Source organism: Arachis duranensis, chromosome 7 (assembly GCF_000817695.3).
Source record: "Arachis duranensis cultivar V14167 chromosome 7, aradu.V14167.gnm2.J7QH, whole genome shotgun sequence".
NCBI lineage: Eukaryota > Viridiplantae > Streptophyta > Magnoliopsida > Fabales > Fabaceae > Arachis > Arachis duranensis.
In genome coordinates, this window is record NC_029778.3 from 59441365 (window position 1) to 59459215 (window position 17851).

At 33.0% G+C, this 17851-nt stretch overlaps 1 protein-coding gene and 1 long non-coding RNA gene across 2 annotated transcripts; one reads left to right on the forward strand and one right to left on the reverse strand.

The window, feature by feature from the left end:
* Positions 1–3179: 3179 nt before the first annotated feature.
* Positions 3180–6779, forward strand: LOC127740688 (uncharacterized). The gene is made up of 3 exons (XR_008001494.1): positions 3180–3953; positions 4067–4180; positions 6620–6779. It is a non-coding gene; the product is annotated as an uncharacterized LOC127740688 (long non-coding RNA).
* Positions 6780–7969: 1190 nt separating this feature from the next.
* LOC107459191 (blue copper protein) lies at positions 7970–10009 on the reverse strand. Its single transcript, XM_016077408.3, has 2 exons — positions 9757–10009; positions 7970–8570 (listed from the first exon to the last, which is right to left on the reverse strand). The coding sequence occupies exons 1-2, from the start codon at positions 9926–9928 to the stop codon at positions 8110–8112; spliced, it is 633 nt and encodes a 210-aa protein (XP_015932894.1). The 5' UTR covers positions 9929–10009; the 3' UTR covers positions 7970–8109.
* Between the last annotated feature and the right edge of the window lie 7842 nt (positions 10010–17851).

A 17851-nucleotide genomic window follows, 5' to 3' on the forward strand; every position in this document is an offset into this window, starting at 1 on the left:
AAAGTAGCCATCGTCGAACGGTGAACCCCTATACACAGCTTGCCATGGAAAGGAGTAAGAAGGATTGAGTTGAAGCAGTAGGAAAGTAGGCGTCCTTGAGCCATACAGTATCTCCATATGCTTATCTGAAATTCCCACCAGTGAATCTGCATAAGTATCCCTTTTATTATTTCTTTTTATTATTTGATTTTCTAAATTCCATAATTTTATCTGCCTAACTGAGATTTACAAGGTGACTATAGCTTGATTCATACCAACAATCTCTGTGGGATCGACCCTTACTCGCGTAAGGTTTATTACTTGGACGACCCAGTACACTTGCTGGTTAGTTGAACAGAGTTGTGTTCACTCGTGCCAATTTCAAATTCCATAAAAGTACAAGGAGTACAATTTAAAGAATATGGATCACAATTTCGTCCACCACTTAGATTAGGAAAAATTAGTCCTTTTGGTTTAGAGTCACTAGAATTGCATCTTTTATTATCCCTTTTAAAAACTTTTTCAAAAATATTATTTTTCTTTATTAATTTTTTAGTTTTTCTGTGAAGTTTAGTGTCATGTTTTAAATTTGGTATCAATTGCATGCTTTTCTTTGTCTTTCAATTTTCGAATTGTATGTTATTTGTTTTTCCTTGATCTTCAAATTGTTCTTGTCAATTTCTCTTATTTGATCTTTGGTTTTTCTTGTTTTGTGTGTTTTCGTATTTTCCTTGTACTTTTTCAAAATATTAGTTTTCAAAAATACTTTTTTTATATATAATATTAAAACACGTTACATTTATAGCTCAGTTGGCTAGAGCGTTGGCTTATATTCTTGGCAATTGGGTATCTTCCTTTTAAAATTTTTTTCAAAAATAATTTTTCTTTGATTAAATCTTGTGCGAAACTTTAAGTTTGGTGTTTTCTTGTTAATTTTCTTTAATTTTCAAAAATTTATTTTGGTTTTCTAAAAATTTTAAGTTTGGTGTTCTTTCTTTTGTTCTTGTTGTTCTTGTGATTCTTCAAGGTGTTCTTGAGTTTTTCTTGTGTTTTGATCTTAAAATTTTTAAGTTTGGTGTTCCTTAGTGTTTTTCCCTCCAAAATTTTGAAAACAAGGAGCATTAGATCTAAAAAATTTTAAGTCTTGTGTCTTTTGTGTGTTTCTCTCTTTCATAGTAAAATTCAAAAGACAAAGCATCTCCAAAACTCCAACATATTCTCCATTATTGAGTAACAATTATTTATTTTATACCCTTTCACTTTTTAGAATTGAACTTAAAAAACACTGTTGTTGGTATCCTGACTAAGAATAATAATATAACCATAGCTTACTTCAAACCAACAATCTCCGTGGGATTCGACCCTTACTCACGTAAGGTATTACTTGGACGACTCAGTGCACTTGCTGGTTAGTTTTGCGGATTGCAAAAGTGTGATTGCAATTTTCGTGCACCAGCTGCGCTGAAAGCAGCAACGGCAACAGCGGGGCGCCGAAAGCAGCAACGGCAACAGCGGCGCGTCGAAAATCGACAACGGGACGGTCAAACCCGCACATCCTAGCTTGAGCGAACGCTTCGAAGAACATAACTGGGCGATCCACTGGGAACACCGTCGTTGTGTCGGCGGAGGTGGCTAAGGGGGAGAGTGTGAGGTCGAGCATTGGCGGCATGGGTGCCGGCGGCGGAGGAGAGGAAGAGTCTAGAGTGCTGCTTTGGCTAGGACTACATGCGGCAGCGCTGCTGATGATCTCAAATGGTAGGATGGGGTTTGGGGTGGGGGAGTTCAAAGAGGTTCATAGTGTAGGAGGAAGGGGATTGGGGGTGGGAGGGAAGAGAGTGAAGAAGAGATGTTGGGGAGTCAGGTGGGGTTTTTTTTTTTTTAAATATTATTTTTATTAATAGTTAAAGGTAATTTGGTCAAAAAAATACAATTAAAGTAGAAAAGGACAATTTTATAACGTTTTGTAACATTGGGGATGATTTTAATAACAAAAAAGGTCGGGAACAATTTTAATTTTCACCTCAGATCTTACGAACGAAAAAAATATTTAACCCTTATCTTAATCTAAAAATTAACTATATTTGTAACTTGAGTTACTTTAATTTAATTAGTGTTAATTATTATATCTTAACAATAGTAAAATGATTTTATAATTATGTTATTATTTAAAATGGATAATTATCTAATTTTTTGAAATATTAAGAAACAAATTTCAATTTTTTTTCAAATCATTCTTTCTTAATAAAACACTTCTGAGTTTTCATTACTTGAAGCAGATTATCACTTCTCAATGTTATCGCTCATCACTATTTTACCGTGATAATAGTTGAATGTTTTGAATATTATTTTATCTATCCTTTTATTCTTTTTCAAGATATTTTTACCAAATTATAAACTCTGTGAACTTTAAAAATTTTAAATAAATATAACTATTTAATTTATGCTAAAATTTTAATCTTAATTACTAGATGAAACTGATATAAAAAATGATATAACATTATCAAAGGAGATAAAAAAAAATTGGATAAAAATGAGAATTTTATAGTGATAAAGAAATAAAAGATAAATAAGAAGATAAAGATTCAAACTAAATAAAAAAGATACATTAAAATTGAAATAGAAACAAAAATAATAGATTGAAATTGAGTACAAAGAGAATCACTTTATTTTCTACCCAATTTCTGTAAGACCCAGAACTTTTAAAAAAAGATTATCATAAGCTAATTTTAAATTCAGTATTTTTGTAACTTTAATTTCAGAAATTTTTTTATTAAAGAAAAATTAAAGCTAGTTTCGATTAATTGAATTTGAAATAAAATTAAGATTATTTTTCAATTTTACAATTATTGGATTATTTTCTATATTTAAATTATAAAGTTTAATAATAGTAAAATAATAAGGATTCTATGATTTACTTTAAATAATTGAGATTTTAGAAACTAATGCTTTAATTCTTATGAATAAAGAAAATTAATTATATTATCTCTAATTATTAGATTTGAATATTTTATTGAAAATAATTTGTGAAATTGATGAACAAATAGTATTTTATATATTATTATTGATGGATTATAATTTATTTCTAATTACTATATTATCCTTATTTTCATTTGAAATCACAAAACTACCCCTAAACCTAATTTTACCATAATCCTAATTCCCAAATTGGAAAAACCCTAACCCAGTTACCCGTTTCCCCCCAACACCCAGCCGTAGCACGCACAATGTTTCCCTCACCCAGAAGCAGTAAAACACACAGCTTTCCCTTCTTCTTGAACAAAGAAAAAACAAAGCAGAAAGGGGAAAGGGAGACTGAGTTGCGGCAAGGACGAGAAGAGAAGAGGGAGGGGCGCCGGCACAGGTGGGCCTCGCCACCACCGTCGCTGCCGAACGGATACACACAGAGAGAGAGGGAGCTTGTGCCTCATCGCCATCACCCATGGAGCCACGAGTTGTGCCCAGTCACCGCCGCGTCGTGTCGAGGAGGAAGGCCGAGACTGAGTGACGCTGGGAGAGAAGAAGACGCGAGCTGGAGGAGCTGCGTCCAGTCACTGCTGTCGCGCCACTGACCGCCACCGTTCTGCCGTCGCCGTTGATGGAGTTTTGCCAGGAGAGAGGAGACGCACAAGGAGGAACTCGACGTGCGTGAAGGATAAGGGGAGAGGTCCGAGGCTGGGATGGTTCCCATCACTGTCGTCTACCTCCGTCGCTGCCACTCTGCTGCTCTGCGGTGCTTAGCTGGAGCTTCTACTACTGTTGCCGGAGATCTGTGGTTGTCGGAAAACACCACTATTGTTGCTACCGAAGGAGGAGAAAGCCTTGCCGCTGTTTAGGCCGCCAAGAGCAGTCTTGTGGCCACCGGAACCACCGTCGAAGCTTCTGGCCGCTTCTACCGCTTGAGGTAGCTGCCGGGCTGCCGCCGAACCAGTTCGGAGACCTCCACTGTTCGGTTTAGCCGTTCCTTCTTTGTTTTGGTAAGCGTTTTCGATTTGAAAGCCCTTTAGTTACTACTCTGTTATCATACGCTGAGGTTTTGTGGCATTATTTGCTATAAGATTGAGTTTCGGTTGTTGTATGTCGCTATTAGAGTTGCAGTGGTTACTGCGAAAGTGGCTTGGATCTGAGGCTATGGTTGTCGGTGATTCCGGGTTGAGAGAGAAGGTTCCTGTGACGCGTTTGGGTTATGGTTTTGCATAGTGAGGTAGGAGCTTTCTCCAAAAACTATGTTTTATATATTGGAATTATTACATATGGATACTAATGTGAGACGATGTATATTTGGTGATTGTATCAGTCTTATGTATTGTTTAATTGTCTTGAATGATTATGAATGTTTGTTTGACTGGACTGTTGTGAGGCTTTGTGAAACGGAATATTTTTGAAGTTAATTCTTTTAAAGATTTGAGATTGAGTTTAATCCGTTGAGAATTGATTTGAGTTGAGTTGATTTTCTTGATAATGTGAAAAATAGAATACTCTTTTGGATTCAACCTGGTTTGCTTTAATTGATTTGGTTTTGATAAATGAATTGTTGCTGAACTGTTTCTTTAAACTTTTGGAAATGAGTTTAATCGGTTGATAATGATTTGATTTTGAAACGGTTTCCTTGAGATATGAAAATGAGGTGACTGTTGGATTTTGCTTGCTCTTGAACTGATTTTGGATTTGGACTGTTGAAAAGGATTGTGGAACATTTTAGTTGGGACCCGAACCGGGTGGCAAAGTCCAAGTTTTAGGGGAGGTGTTGCCGAAATTTCTATAAAAATCCTAGACTTTCTTTGAAAAGTTATTTAAAATGGTTTGGATTTGAGAAATTGTATTATTTTATTTATTAAGAGAATTTTTATGTTTTCGAGCTTAATTGATTTAAGTGAACTTTATGTCTTGAGTTCGACTTATTTAGAAATGAATTATTTTACCATTTGAGTCACTGAAGGGAAGTATTATGTTCTAATATTGATTTTAATATAAAAAGGACTTTTGCTCTTAGCTAGACTTAAAGATTTCGTTCAGAGGAGCTTTTAGTGATTTTAAAAGAAATTGGATTTTTGATTGAATAATTACGTTTGAAACATTTTGGAAGAGGTTAGAGAATTGGTTTCAAGAAGAAATCTAAAAGTGGTTTGATTCAAATGGACTGGTTCCGTTTCAAGTGAATTGATTTTGGATTGGATTGGAACTTGTGATTTTATATTACTCGTGTTCATAATAAATTCAGTTTTTATTTACTTGAACCAAGAATCTTGGTTTTAAGAGTTTCAATGAATTTTAAGGAATTGATATAGGTTGTCCTTCCCTAAAGACTTGAGACTCTGCCGAGGGACTTTTGTTATAAAATCCCATTGTTGGATGGATCATTTTGAATATTTCAAAATAAATCTTTAACTTGCCATGGTTTTGGAAGTTTTGGTAAAAGGATGCCAAGGGTGGCTTTATTTTTAAAAAAGGAACTTACTTTGAGTAAAAGTGGCTTATGAGCCGGAATGATTTGAGAAATGAGATCTTTAAAGCCAAGGCTGAAAAGAGCTGAAATTTGATTTCAAAGTGAATTGAATTGAGAAAAAGTGAGCTATGGCTTAAATGATGATTTTGTGGATTTGATGATGTTGGATGATGGAAGTGCTATTTTGTTATGAGCTGGAATGGCTGTGTATGATAATGAATTATGGCTAATTGTGGAATATGTTATGAGCCGGATGGCTGACTATGAATCATGAATTTAAGTCGGATGGGTGAGATGAATGTTGATTTATGGCTGAGAATAAATGCATATATGCTGAGTTATTGATATTGTGATTGTTGCACTTCCAATTATCTGAGATACGAGTTTTCCTGGGTAGAAGCAGTGGCTAGCCACCACATACTCCAGGTTGAGACCCAATACTCTGCTGACCCTATGTTGTCAATGTGGCCGGACACTATGAAAGTTCCGGATGAGATCGCCCCCGTGAATATACACCAGTGAGGGTGTTGGATGTGAATTATGATTATGATTATGAATAACTCGAGTTGAGGATGCACGACAGAGGGACAGTCCAATGGTTAGCTACCAGGACTTGTCGGATTGGCTATATAACCGAGAGCTGATATCATCAGCCACTAGGACAGGCATGCATCATATGCATCTATGTGACATTATTTGGGTGTGGATATTGTACTTAGTTTGCCTTTGTGATTACTTGTGATTAACTGCTAATTGTTCTACTTGATGTAACTATTTGTTTGTGCTTGAACTTTCCTAATTGTGTTTGCGACTGAGACCCTGTTGGACCGTAGTGATTGGTTGTTGTTTGGGTTGTTTGGGCCTAGAGTCGTGGTTGGTCATGAGGTGGGCCGAAGGCCATGTATGGTTGATGTTTCTGGTTTGGAAATGTATGAAAGACTAATTTGGTTCAGCATTGATAAACCTTTTGAAAGGCTTTCGAATTTTTGATAAAATCAACAGTTTCCTCTTTTAGAAAAGGTTTCAGATTTTTCTTGATAGTAAACCTTTGCTTTTGAAAAGATGTATAAGGCGGTTATTAATCACTGAAATGATTTTATCTCGCGTATCCTATTATAGTAATTCCCAAAAAAAAAACCTCTACTGAGAACCCTTTCGAGGATGATGTTCTCACCCCCTACAATTTTCCCCTTTCAGGATATGGACGCAGAAGTCACGAAGAGCTTATCTAGTTGTTGTCGTGATGTTTTGTATTGCTTTAGTTATTGTTTATTGTTCCCTCGCCTTTATCTTTATATATTCTGTAAGAGGGATAGGAATTGTATTGGTTGATGCTTGTAAAACTATTTAATATATATATATAGGTATGTACTCTTTGAGAGTTTTTGTAAGTTGTATTGTATGTATGGATGTACATTGCATAACAAAAGTATTTTGGAGCGATATTGCGGTTTAAAGTTTTAAACAAGCTCATATTTTAGTATTAAATAGTATAAGAGTCGTCGTAATGTCCAAGCTATCAGAGTAACGCAGCCGGAAGCGTGAGCTTTGGTAGTTAGGGTGTTACAATTTCTTGACGCAACAAGAAAATGACTCCTCAACCTAACTTGTCAACGCTATAGTTTGAGAATTGAATCGAAGAGACTCCTCAACCTTCTACCCAGCCAATTTTTTGATGCAACAAAAGAGAAACTCTTCAATCTCAATTGTTCACATCATGGTTTCATCACAAAATCAAAAAGGAATTTTCAAACCTCTAAATCATTCTGTACTACCACTATCCTAGTTTATGAAGTATTTATAACTTTTTATTAGATTAAAATATAGAAAACTCTAAGCTCACAAACATAAAGACCTAATTTAATAATTAAATAAATAAAATTAAAATATATCAAATTAAATTAAAATATTCTAAAAATATAAACTAATATTTTTTAAATAACATTTAAACTTTTTATATTACGAATATTTGAAGCACGTATAGTATAGAAGTGGTATAGTATAGATTCACTTCGGCAAAATGTGTTTAAATTAATTACTTGATGGGATGAAATTTTGGGTATAGTATAGAAGTGGTATAGTATAGATTCACTTCGGCAAAATGTGTTTAAATTAATTACTTGATGGGATGAAATTTTGGGTACCGTTTTGGAAGACGTGACCACTATGAAAGAATAGGAAGAAATGGAAGCTATTACAGAGAGGCTTAATTAGAGTACCTAATCTGAAAAAAAAAATTGAAAAGAATGATTTAGAGAAAATAGAATTTAATTATTAATATTTTAAAAATTATATAATTATTCATTTTAAATAATAAATTAATTATAAAATAGTTTTATTATAGTTGAGATATTAATTCTAATTTAATTAAAGTAATTTAAGTCACAAATATAATTAAATATAAAATTAAAATAACATTCAATTAAAAATTGATATATTATAAAAAAATAAATTATATGTTATTTTAAAAAGAATTGGCCAGAATTTACTAACAAATATTTGTTTCTAACATTTCTCTACATTATAATTAATGCTATAAGACACATCTACAAGGGTACATATTGATCAGTAATCACATCAAAATCTGAGTTTGAACAAAAGTGGAAAACAAATTTAAAAGAACAAAGAAAACGAACAAGAAACCAATTGCCTCAATCCTGACCAATCGTCCAATCCTATAATCAAACTCATACCATAGGCAGCATAACATAGTAGGAGATCCAGGAAACAATCAACACTAGCGCAAAAGTCGGTGAGAATAAACTAGGAGCCATTGAAATATCCCCTTTTGAACTGCCGGATTTGGTTGGTGTGCTGGTTGTGCTTCTTGTTGGAGCAGTTGCGGGGGTGGTAGATGCCTTAGGTGTGCCTTTGGTATCAGAAGATGAATCCTTTGCCTTTGATGGCACTGGGGCTGGAGCCGGTGTCGGAGAGGCAGCCTTTTTAGCTGCCTTCACCGTGACAGCAAGTTGCATGCCGCCCATGCAGTGCGCCGGCGCAGCGCATATGAAGTAATGTGTGCCGGCAGTCTTGAGAATAATTGTGGTGGCACCACTGCTGTCTGAAGTAAGTGAATTGCCTGTTGTGCAGCTTTTGTAGTCATTTTCTTTAACTTCGTCTACTGTGTGCCCAGCTCCATAGTTGAAAACTATGGCACATCAAATAAAGAGAAATATTAAAAGACAAACACTTATTTTTAAAATTAGTCAATAATATTTTGAGTTAACATTTTATTTTAAAACAGTTTAAAGGATAGCACTTTTATTAAAATTTGATCGGTACTTAATTAGTAAAAGAAAAGTGAATAATCTTATATTATTAAATATAATTTTACATTACTAAAAACACTAATAATAATTAATTAATGGCTATAAATCACAAAACTTATTAACTCCCTAACACTTTTCTTTAATTTTTATACTACTAAAATCTACCATCTCAAATTTAGAATTTAAAATTTAATATAAAAAATCTTTATTACTTAAATGCTGTAAGAAAAAAAAAATTTTGTTGATATACTAGCTGTTTTTTTTTTTTTGCAATGTGAACTTTAATTTGAAGAGGTTAACATTTACTGTCAAGAAAGTGATAGAGGAATAGACAGAAAATAAGTATACGAATGAACAGATCATTGTACACATTTTACACAGATACTTTATTGGCTTCTTAACAGAATTTCTTTTGTAATCATGCATTTCGGCCTTGCCAACGTCCAAATTTTATCTTCCAATTGCAATTTCCCTTTCCTAAAACACGTGAAAAACACTTGTGCTTGTGCATTACCTAGATCTAGAAAAAGGATCCACCATCTTGGCTTTTATATCACTTATTAGATGGAGCGCTAATATTATATAAAGAATAATTATAATTATTAATTACGATGCAATTTTTTATTCAAATTCACTAGTGTATTATCAAAATCGATTTGACTTCTACCTCATTTGAGTCTTTTAGAACAAAATAAAGTGAATGCGGACATAGTGAAAAATAGCTAACTTTAATATCTAAACAAGTAAATGATCATTGAAAACTTTGAATGAATTATGAAAAAATTTCCTAAGTATGCACTATAGAACAAACATATTTTGGTTAAAGGTTTGACATAATGGTATTTTTCATAATTTAATATTAGAAAAAATTCAAAGAGCAGTATTTTTATACCAATTTTAGCCGTCATTTGGCTGATACAGAAAAGAAAGCGTGTATACACGCCAGTGCATTTGGACTTTTTTTTTTGACATATATATAAAAATATTTTTCTTAGTCGAAAATAATAAAATTTGTTGCGACCCTCTGACACTAATGTGCATGAAACCAAAAGGATCTCAACTCACCAAGTTTATCACCAACATGAAAGGTCTTGTCACTAGCCCAAGTACTATAATCAGCTCCGATTGCCCAACCTATGGACTCTCCAACGGTGTATACTTTTGCCAATGTAGGGAGAACCGTGTTCATGGCTAGAAATAGAGATAGATACCAAACAACCACAATTGAGGATTCCATTTTGAATGAAAAAAAATGTGAGAGAAAAGGGAAACAGTGTTATAAATAAAGGAAACTACAGAGGAGGCTCTGAGGAAGATGATGTGAAATGAATTTGGTTTATATAATAATATTCATCTTCTGCATATTTGCATGAAATGGGTTGGAGTTGGTGGATCGGAATGTTAAACCCGGTTGGACTGAGTTTCCATGATGGTGACTTGAGTTAAACATCGAACCTAATGGTTAGAAAAAGGTGGGGTCATCTTTTCTTACCAATTTCTTATGATACCAAAGAGTGGTTGCATAGAATTATTCTTCTGTGTTGGTTAAGATACTGACATCAACGTTTCTTCCAAAATCTAAAGTTTTTAATCGGATATGTACAAAATCATTTTAAGGAAAAGCTCTTTTATTTTCTTTTTTTGGGAGGGGAAGGGGGTTTCTTTGGGAGAGAGGAGTAGGTGACTTGAAACATTGATAATATACGAGAAAATATTTAGTTTGGTCTCTGAAATTACGCTCAAGCTTTAATTTAGTTTTTAAAGTTTTAATTGTCTCAATTTAGTTTTTAAATTTTTCAAATTTTAATCACGTTAGTTCTTGCGGTGATATCCGTAAGAGTAAATTTAAAAAGTTTAGAAAATAAATTGAGGCCATTAAAATTTCAAAGACTAAATTAAGATTTAAGTGTAATTTTAAAGACCAAACTGATGAGTATTTTTTTATAATATACACATGTTTATTTTATATTGTGTTAAAATATAAATTCGATGAATTCTAGCCTATTCTCTCATACATAAGAGATTAGTTATTCTCTATGGCATGTTAAATGGTTATTGGAAGAATTCAATCGTGTCATCATTATTAACATTAACCATATTTTCTTAACTTGAATTTTAAAAATCAAATCACACAATTATAGTAAAATTATTTTTTATAAATTATTAAATTTTATAAATAACTCCTAATTTATAATTTTTAACATTTTTTTAACTGCTCTTTTTATTAACTAGTTCTAGAAAAAAATTCAAAAGATGAAAACAGATATAAACCAAATCACGCACTAACTATACCAGTTCTCTTTAATCTCGAGCTTCCGGTATAGCAGTCACGTGTTATTGTACTATATGCATACTCATTAATCGTTACAAATTTGAATTATTTGCATTGTTGTTTTATTTGGTGAAAGAAATCATATTAAATTAGTTTTAGCACATATTATCCCAATTGTTGCGGCCACGGTGCTATTTACCTTCGTGGAAATTCATGTGCAGTCGACTTCACGTAAAGTTGATTCCTGAGAACCGTTAGATAATTTGACTGATTTGACTAAATTTTCATCTAACAGCTCTCAGATATCAACTTCACGTGAAGTCGACTTCACCTGCACCATTTACCTTTGGCATATGTTCTATCATAAGAAAGCAAGTAACAGATGCGAAGAATTCAAGCTCTTTGACAGGCACGTCTTTTTTATTTTTTATTTTTTTAGTTAGAACTAAATAATAAATTGGATGGATTGAAAAAAGAAAAGTTAAAAATTACAAATTAAGATTTTTTAGAATAGCAAATGGAGTGGGTAGCCTATGCTATAAATATGAGGCTAAGTTCTTCATATTTTTTGCACCAGTCGAAAACACTTAAAACTTGTATCTGACTTTTCTTTTCCTCTATACCTTTTGATTAGAGAGTGTTGTGAGGTGTAGTTAAATATTTGCTTTGAGAGTGGGTATACTGGGGTGCCGGTGTTAGAGAGAAAGAAGTCTATGTGTTGTAACAATTTTCACATAGTGATATTCTCTGGTTGTCATTTGGCAACAGCCGTGGTTTTTTCTCCAGCAATTGGAGTTTCCACGTTAAATTCTTGTGTTGTGATTGTGTCTATTTTATTTCTATGTGAAATGTATTTTCTCAAGGGGGAATGGTGTATTATTCCCAACAATGTGGTATCAGAGCTTCGGTTCGGTGGGATTTATTCTTAGTATGCTCTGTGGTTGCAGTTTAGTCTGACCTTCCACATCAGAAAAAAATTTTGTCCTGTAGCTTGAGGTTGATCTTTGATTGCTGTTGTTGTTGCTGGAAGGGAGTGTGACACTGTGAGAGTGCAGTTTGGAAAGGTTCTGGCTAAGGAAAGACCTGGTATTTAAGTGTGTCCATTGTGACCCACCTCTCTTTCATGGGGACCCTTCCTAGTGCACGGTCTACAGTTGAGTTATACTATTCCAGTATACGGTTGCAACAATGTCAGGATATTCAACTGCTGTGAAGCTTGAAATAGAGAAATTTGATGGAAGAATCAATTTTGGCTTGTGGCAAATACAAGTCAAGGATGTGTTGATACAATCAGGTTTGCACAAGGCGTTGAAGAAGAGGATCTCTGGTATGAAGGATGAAGAATGGGAGGAACTAGATTTGAGAGCTGCAAGTGCTATTCGCCTGTGTTTGGCTAAGAATGTTCTTGCAAATGTGCAAGGAATGAAAACAGCCAAAGAACTTTGGGATAAACTCGAAGGGTTGTATCAAGCAAAGGGCATCTCAAATCGGTTGTTATTGAAGGAGCAGTTCCATAATCTACGCATGGATCACAATGTGAAAATCTCCGACTATCTTAGTGCTATCAATGGTATTGTCTTTGAATTAGAGGTAATTGAAGTGAAAATTGATGATGAAGATAAGGCACTGAGGCTCATATTGTCTCTTCCTTCTTCCTATGAGTATATCAAACCTATTTTAATGTATGGGAAAGAAAGTCTGAATTTTGAAGAAGTTGCTAGTAAGCTCATTGCTGAAGAAAGAAGAATAAAAAATGAGGCTAGCACTTCATCAGATTTAGCGCTTGTAGCTAAAGGTGACAATTATGGAAAAGGAAATCGTGGAAGGAGTGTAACATGCTGGAAATGTGGAAAGTCTGGGCATGTAAAGAGAAATTGTCCAGGTAATGCGGTTTCAGAAAAAGGCTCTCAATCTGATACTTGCAATATTGCTCTCTCTATGAGAGAAGATGATGTTCTCTAGAAGACAAAAAGTATCCTCATAGTATTACCGCACTGCCATGGATAAGGATAAGTTGTGGCAATCAGGTCCACAATTGCACACGGGCATTGGTTGGTGTTGAGATGCAAGGTGTATGGCAGAGTTATGTCGATGGCTGAAGAACTTCCAGGAAAAGCCAATTTGGAAGTTGTACCATGAATTTTCAGCAAGGTTTCGATCTGTACCAAGGCGAAATGCTTGGAGTGGTCTAATTCCAAGTGAGTATACTTTCATGGTGGAGTATGATAGTTCTCTGAACTATGATTGTCGGTATAGACAATGGCAGCAAAGAATTATCGGTGTTGACTATGGAAGCTGAAGATGTGTGACTATTTCAATCAAGGTGGAGATTGTTAGAATTTGGTTGAATTAATCCCACATTTCCTAGGATAGCAAATGGAGTGGGTGACCTAGGCTATAAATATGAGGCTAAGTTCTCTATATTTTTTGCACCAGTCGGAAACACTTAAAGTTTGTATCTGATTTTTCTTTTCCTCTATACCTTTTGATTAGAGAGTGTTGTGAGGTTTAGTTAAATATTTGCTTTGAGAGTGGGTGTACTGGGGTGCCGGTGTTAGAGAGAAAGAAGTCTATGTGTTGTAATAATTTTCACATAGTGATATTCTCTGGTTGTCATTTGGCAACGGCCGTGGTTTTTTCTCCAGTAATTGGAGTTTCCACGTTAAATTCTTTGTTGTGATTGTGTCTATTTTATTTCTCTGTAAAAGGTATTTTCTCAAGGGGGAATGATGTATTATTCCCAACAGTTATGTACAAAATCATTTTAAGGAAAAGCTCTTTTTTTTTCTTTTTTTTTGGGAGGGGAAGGGGTTTCTTTGGGAGAGGGGAGTAGGTGACTTGAAACATTGATAATATGCGAAAAAATATTCAGTTTGATCTCTGAAATTACGCTCAAGCTTTAATTTAGTTTTTTAAGTTTTGATTGCCTCAATTTAGTTTTTAAATTTTTCAAATTTTAATCACGTTAGTTCTTGCGGTGATATCCGTAAGAGTAAATTTAAAAAGCTTAGAAAATAAATTGAGGCCATTAAAATTTCAAAGACTAAATTAAGATTTGAGTGTAACTTTAAAGACCAAACTGATGAGTATTTTTTATAATATACACATGTTTATTTTATATTGTGTTGAAATTTAAATTCGATGAATTCTAGCCTATTCTCTCATACACAAGAGATTAGTTATTCACTATGGCATGTTAAATGGTTATTGGAAGAATTCAATCGTGTCATCATTATTAACATTAACCATATTTTCTTAACTTGAATTTTAAAAATCAAATCACACAATTATAATAAAATTATTTTTTATAAATTATAAAATTTTATAAATAAGTCCTAATTTATAATTTTTAACATTTTTTAACTGCTCTTTTTATTAACTAGTTCTAGAAAAAAAATTCAAAAGATGAAAATAGATATAAACCAAATCACACACTAACTATACCAGTTCTCTTTAATCTCGAGCTTCCGGTATAGCAGTCACGTGTTATTGTACTATATGCATACTCATTAATCGTTACAAATTTGAATTATTTGCATTGTTGTTTTATTTGGTGAAAGAAATCATATTAAATTAGTTTTAGCACATATTATCCCAATTGTTGCGGCCACGGTGTTATTTACCTTCGTGGAAACTTATGTGCAGTCGACTTCACGTGAAGTTGATTCCTGAGAACCGTTAGATAATTTGACTGATTTGACTAAATTTTCATCTAACAGCTCTCAGATATCAACTTCATGTGAAGTCGACTTCACCTGCACCATTTACCTTTGGCATATGTTCTATCATAAGAAAGCAAGTAACAGATGCTAAGAATTCAAGCTCTTTGACAGGCACGTCTTTTTTATTTTTTATTTTTTATTTTTTTTAGTTAGAACTAAATAATAAATTGGATGAATTGAAAAAAGAAAAGTTAAAAATTACAAATTAAGATTTTTTAAAAAGTTTTGTAATTTATAGAAAAAGTTTTATTATAGTTTTATAATTTGATTTTTAAAACTCAGGTTAAATAAATTATTGTTGTTAATTATAATGATACAATTAAATGTATCTAATAATTATTGAAGATATCATAAAAAAATAACTAACCACTTATTTATAAGAGGATTGACAAGAAATCACCTTTAGTTTTTTCTTAAGAAACACAAATGAAAAAAAAAAAAGAAAAACAAAGATCAACCTCTAAATCACGTAATAATAATATAATATTTCAATAATAATTAAAAAATATAAAATAAAAATGTAATAAAAAACAAGATAATTTAGAGTTATTTTATACTGATATTATATTATTTCTCAAATATTTTTGTAAATAAATTGATTGAAATTATCAGGTTAAAGTTATATGTGTGATTATTTTATTTTATATTGAGTTTTTATAACAAGTATCCTAATTAAATATAATGTTTAGAACACTATTAAAAAAGTTTTAATAGAAAATATAAATTAAATGTAAATTTTAGAATTTTTTATACATTATTAAATATATTGAAAAATGAATTAATAAAACCTTTTATTTTTATTCTCTTAACTAATAATTTTAGATCACTCCTAATTCCTTAACAGAATGGAAACTTTTGCTACTTCCAATGGATTCAATACATGCTAAAATGTGTCTGAGGAGACTTCTTAATTAGTTAGACCCAAAAGTTAAAATTTCCATATTGAATTTATGTTTTTTATCCAGACATTCTATTTTTGGTATTTTTAAATAATATTTTAAAGCACTTCTAGCAAGAGCCTTAGCTTACATATTTAACAAAAGCTTACCAAAAGAACTTCAATAAAAATCTACTTGCCCCGATCATATTTTATTGAAAACTTTTGTTTGGAGAATGTGAAGTTCTCATTTGCAAGGTTGCGAGAATCGGATCGGTTATTAAATCGATCAGGTGACAGGTTTAATGATTCAATGATCCAATCGAGATTTAATCGCGATTGAACCAGTTTCATTAAATATATAATAAAATTATTAAAAAAATTTTAACTCTGCAATATGTGAATTTCTGTAAGTGACATCAAGTCACTCACTAAAACATCCAAAACATGTATCTAATTTAAGAATCATAAGCATAATTCAACCAATATGAAGCCATATAGTAAATTCAATGGAGAATTGTGGCAATATTTTTATTTTGAATCAATAACAGCAAAACAACAATTCACCAAAACAAATACAACAGGTTGGATCTAAACATCAATCTCAGTCAAATTAATGAATTAAACAATTGAATTTATAACTCAATCTTTAACAGAATTAATTCAATATGAACAGACTGAATTGAAATAAAAATTCAAAACATTAATATCTCAAAATTCAGCAGAATCATCAATAATACATCATATGCATGTTCAGAATAAATTTCAAATTTCAAAGAGATAGAGTCAGGAAAATAGAATCAGGGAGTGTTAGAGACTGAGACTTGAGACTTGAGAGGGTTGAAGGCTTGAAGCAGAGAAGAAGAGACTTGAAACCTGAGATCTAAGACCTGCGATGGTTGAAGCAGAGACTAGAGACTTGATACTCCACGCGAAAAAGAGAAGCCACGATGGAGAAGCAATGACAGTGAGACATAGTGCGAAGCATAGAAGCAGAAACGACGCCAGCAAGGAGGGAAGAAGGAGAAACGACGAGGAGGAGAGAAGTGGCGAGGATCCACAGCGAGGATCCAAGAACCGGCGACGACCCACGACGAGGACCAGCGAAACGGCAATGACCCACGACGAGGAGCAGTGAAGCGGCGCGACCCACAGCGATAAAGCGAGCTCGGACAGAGAGGGCGACAGATAGAGAAGGGAGAGAAAGGTTCGGCGATTAGTTCGAGCTCTGAAGTGGGATGGTGGATGGTGGCTATTCTTGGAATTTGAAAAGAGGAGAGGATTATGGATGGGATTAGGCCATTAGGGTTTTTTGCTGGTTTGCTGGGCATGAGAGAGAGAGAGAGAGAAAGGGGGTGGGTGGGATGTTATGAGCTTCAGCCTTCAGCTTTTAAATTTGCTTCTTTTTTTCCTCAGCGTCAAAACGATACCGTTTGATGGATTTTGGAAAATCGGTCGTTCTGAAAACCCGACCGGTTCATCCGATTCGACAGTTAATCACCAATTTGACCGGTTTTTTCATCGATTTTTTTAGAACAATTTTAAAAGTGGCCTAGACCGACTAGATAACCAGTTTTCGATTAACTCAATTGAACCAACCAATCCGGTTCGATTTTCAGAACATTGCTCATTTGTAATCTGTCCTTTTTTAATTTTATATGTTGTAAAGACAATCATTAAATTTTATTGAATCTCTATAAGTTTAAAAGAGAAGAAAAGAAACGTACCCATTATTAATTATAATATATTTTCTTTTTTATAATATTTTATTTTTAATAAATATTTGAAGAATATAACAAGTATACATTAATTAGTGAATTATTGAAGTCTAAAAATGATAATTAATTTGATAAAAAATAAAAAATAAACTAAAAAAATATTATTATGGAAAGGAGGAACAGCTTCTATTATATATGGTTGTGAATGTTACGTGTTGATGCCTTGAAGACATAAATGTCAATTAATTAATTGGATGAGTTTCTCAACTTAACGTCTAACGATAATTATATTTCATAAACAACATTATGGTTTGATAATGAGTGTTTGCTTAATGCCTACTCATTGTGGGGCACAACTAAAGAGTAATCAACTCCTAAAACATATCCCAGTCCCTTTACAGTGTGGCATGTACCAACTACCAAATCAAAATTCCCAAAAGGAGGTAATTGTTGTAAAGTTTTTTTCCATATAAGTTCTCTTAAGAATTCAAAAATATATGAAATCAAAATACTAAATTGCAAGTGTATATAGAGTTCAAAACATCAGAAAGTATCGTCAGGATGGATATCA

Bases quoted from the DNA above. Each gene is read 5' to 3' on its own strand.
- LOC107459191 (XM_016077408.3), bottom strand. From the start codon at position 9,928: ATGGAATCCTCAATTGTGGTTGTTTGGTATCTATCTCTATTTCTAGCC. The intron at 8,571-9,756 runs GTGAGTTGAGAT...GATGTGCCATAG, and splicing joins TCATGTTGGTGATAAACTTG to TTTTCAACTATGGAGCTGGG.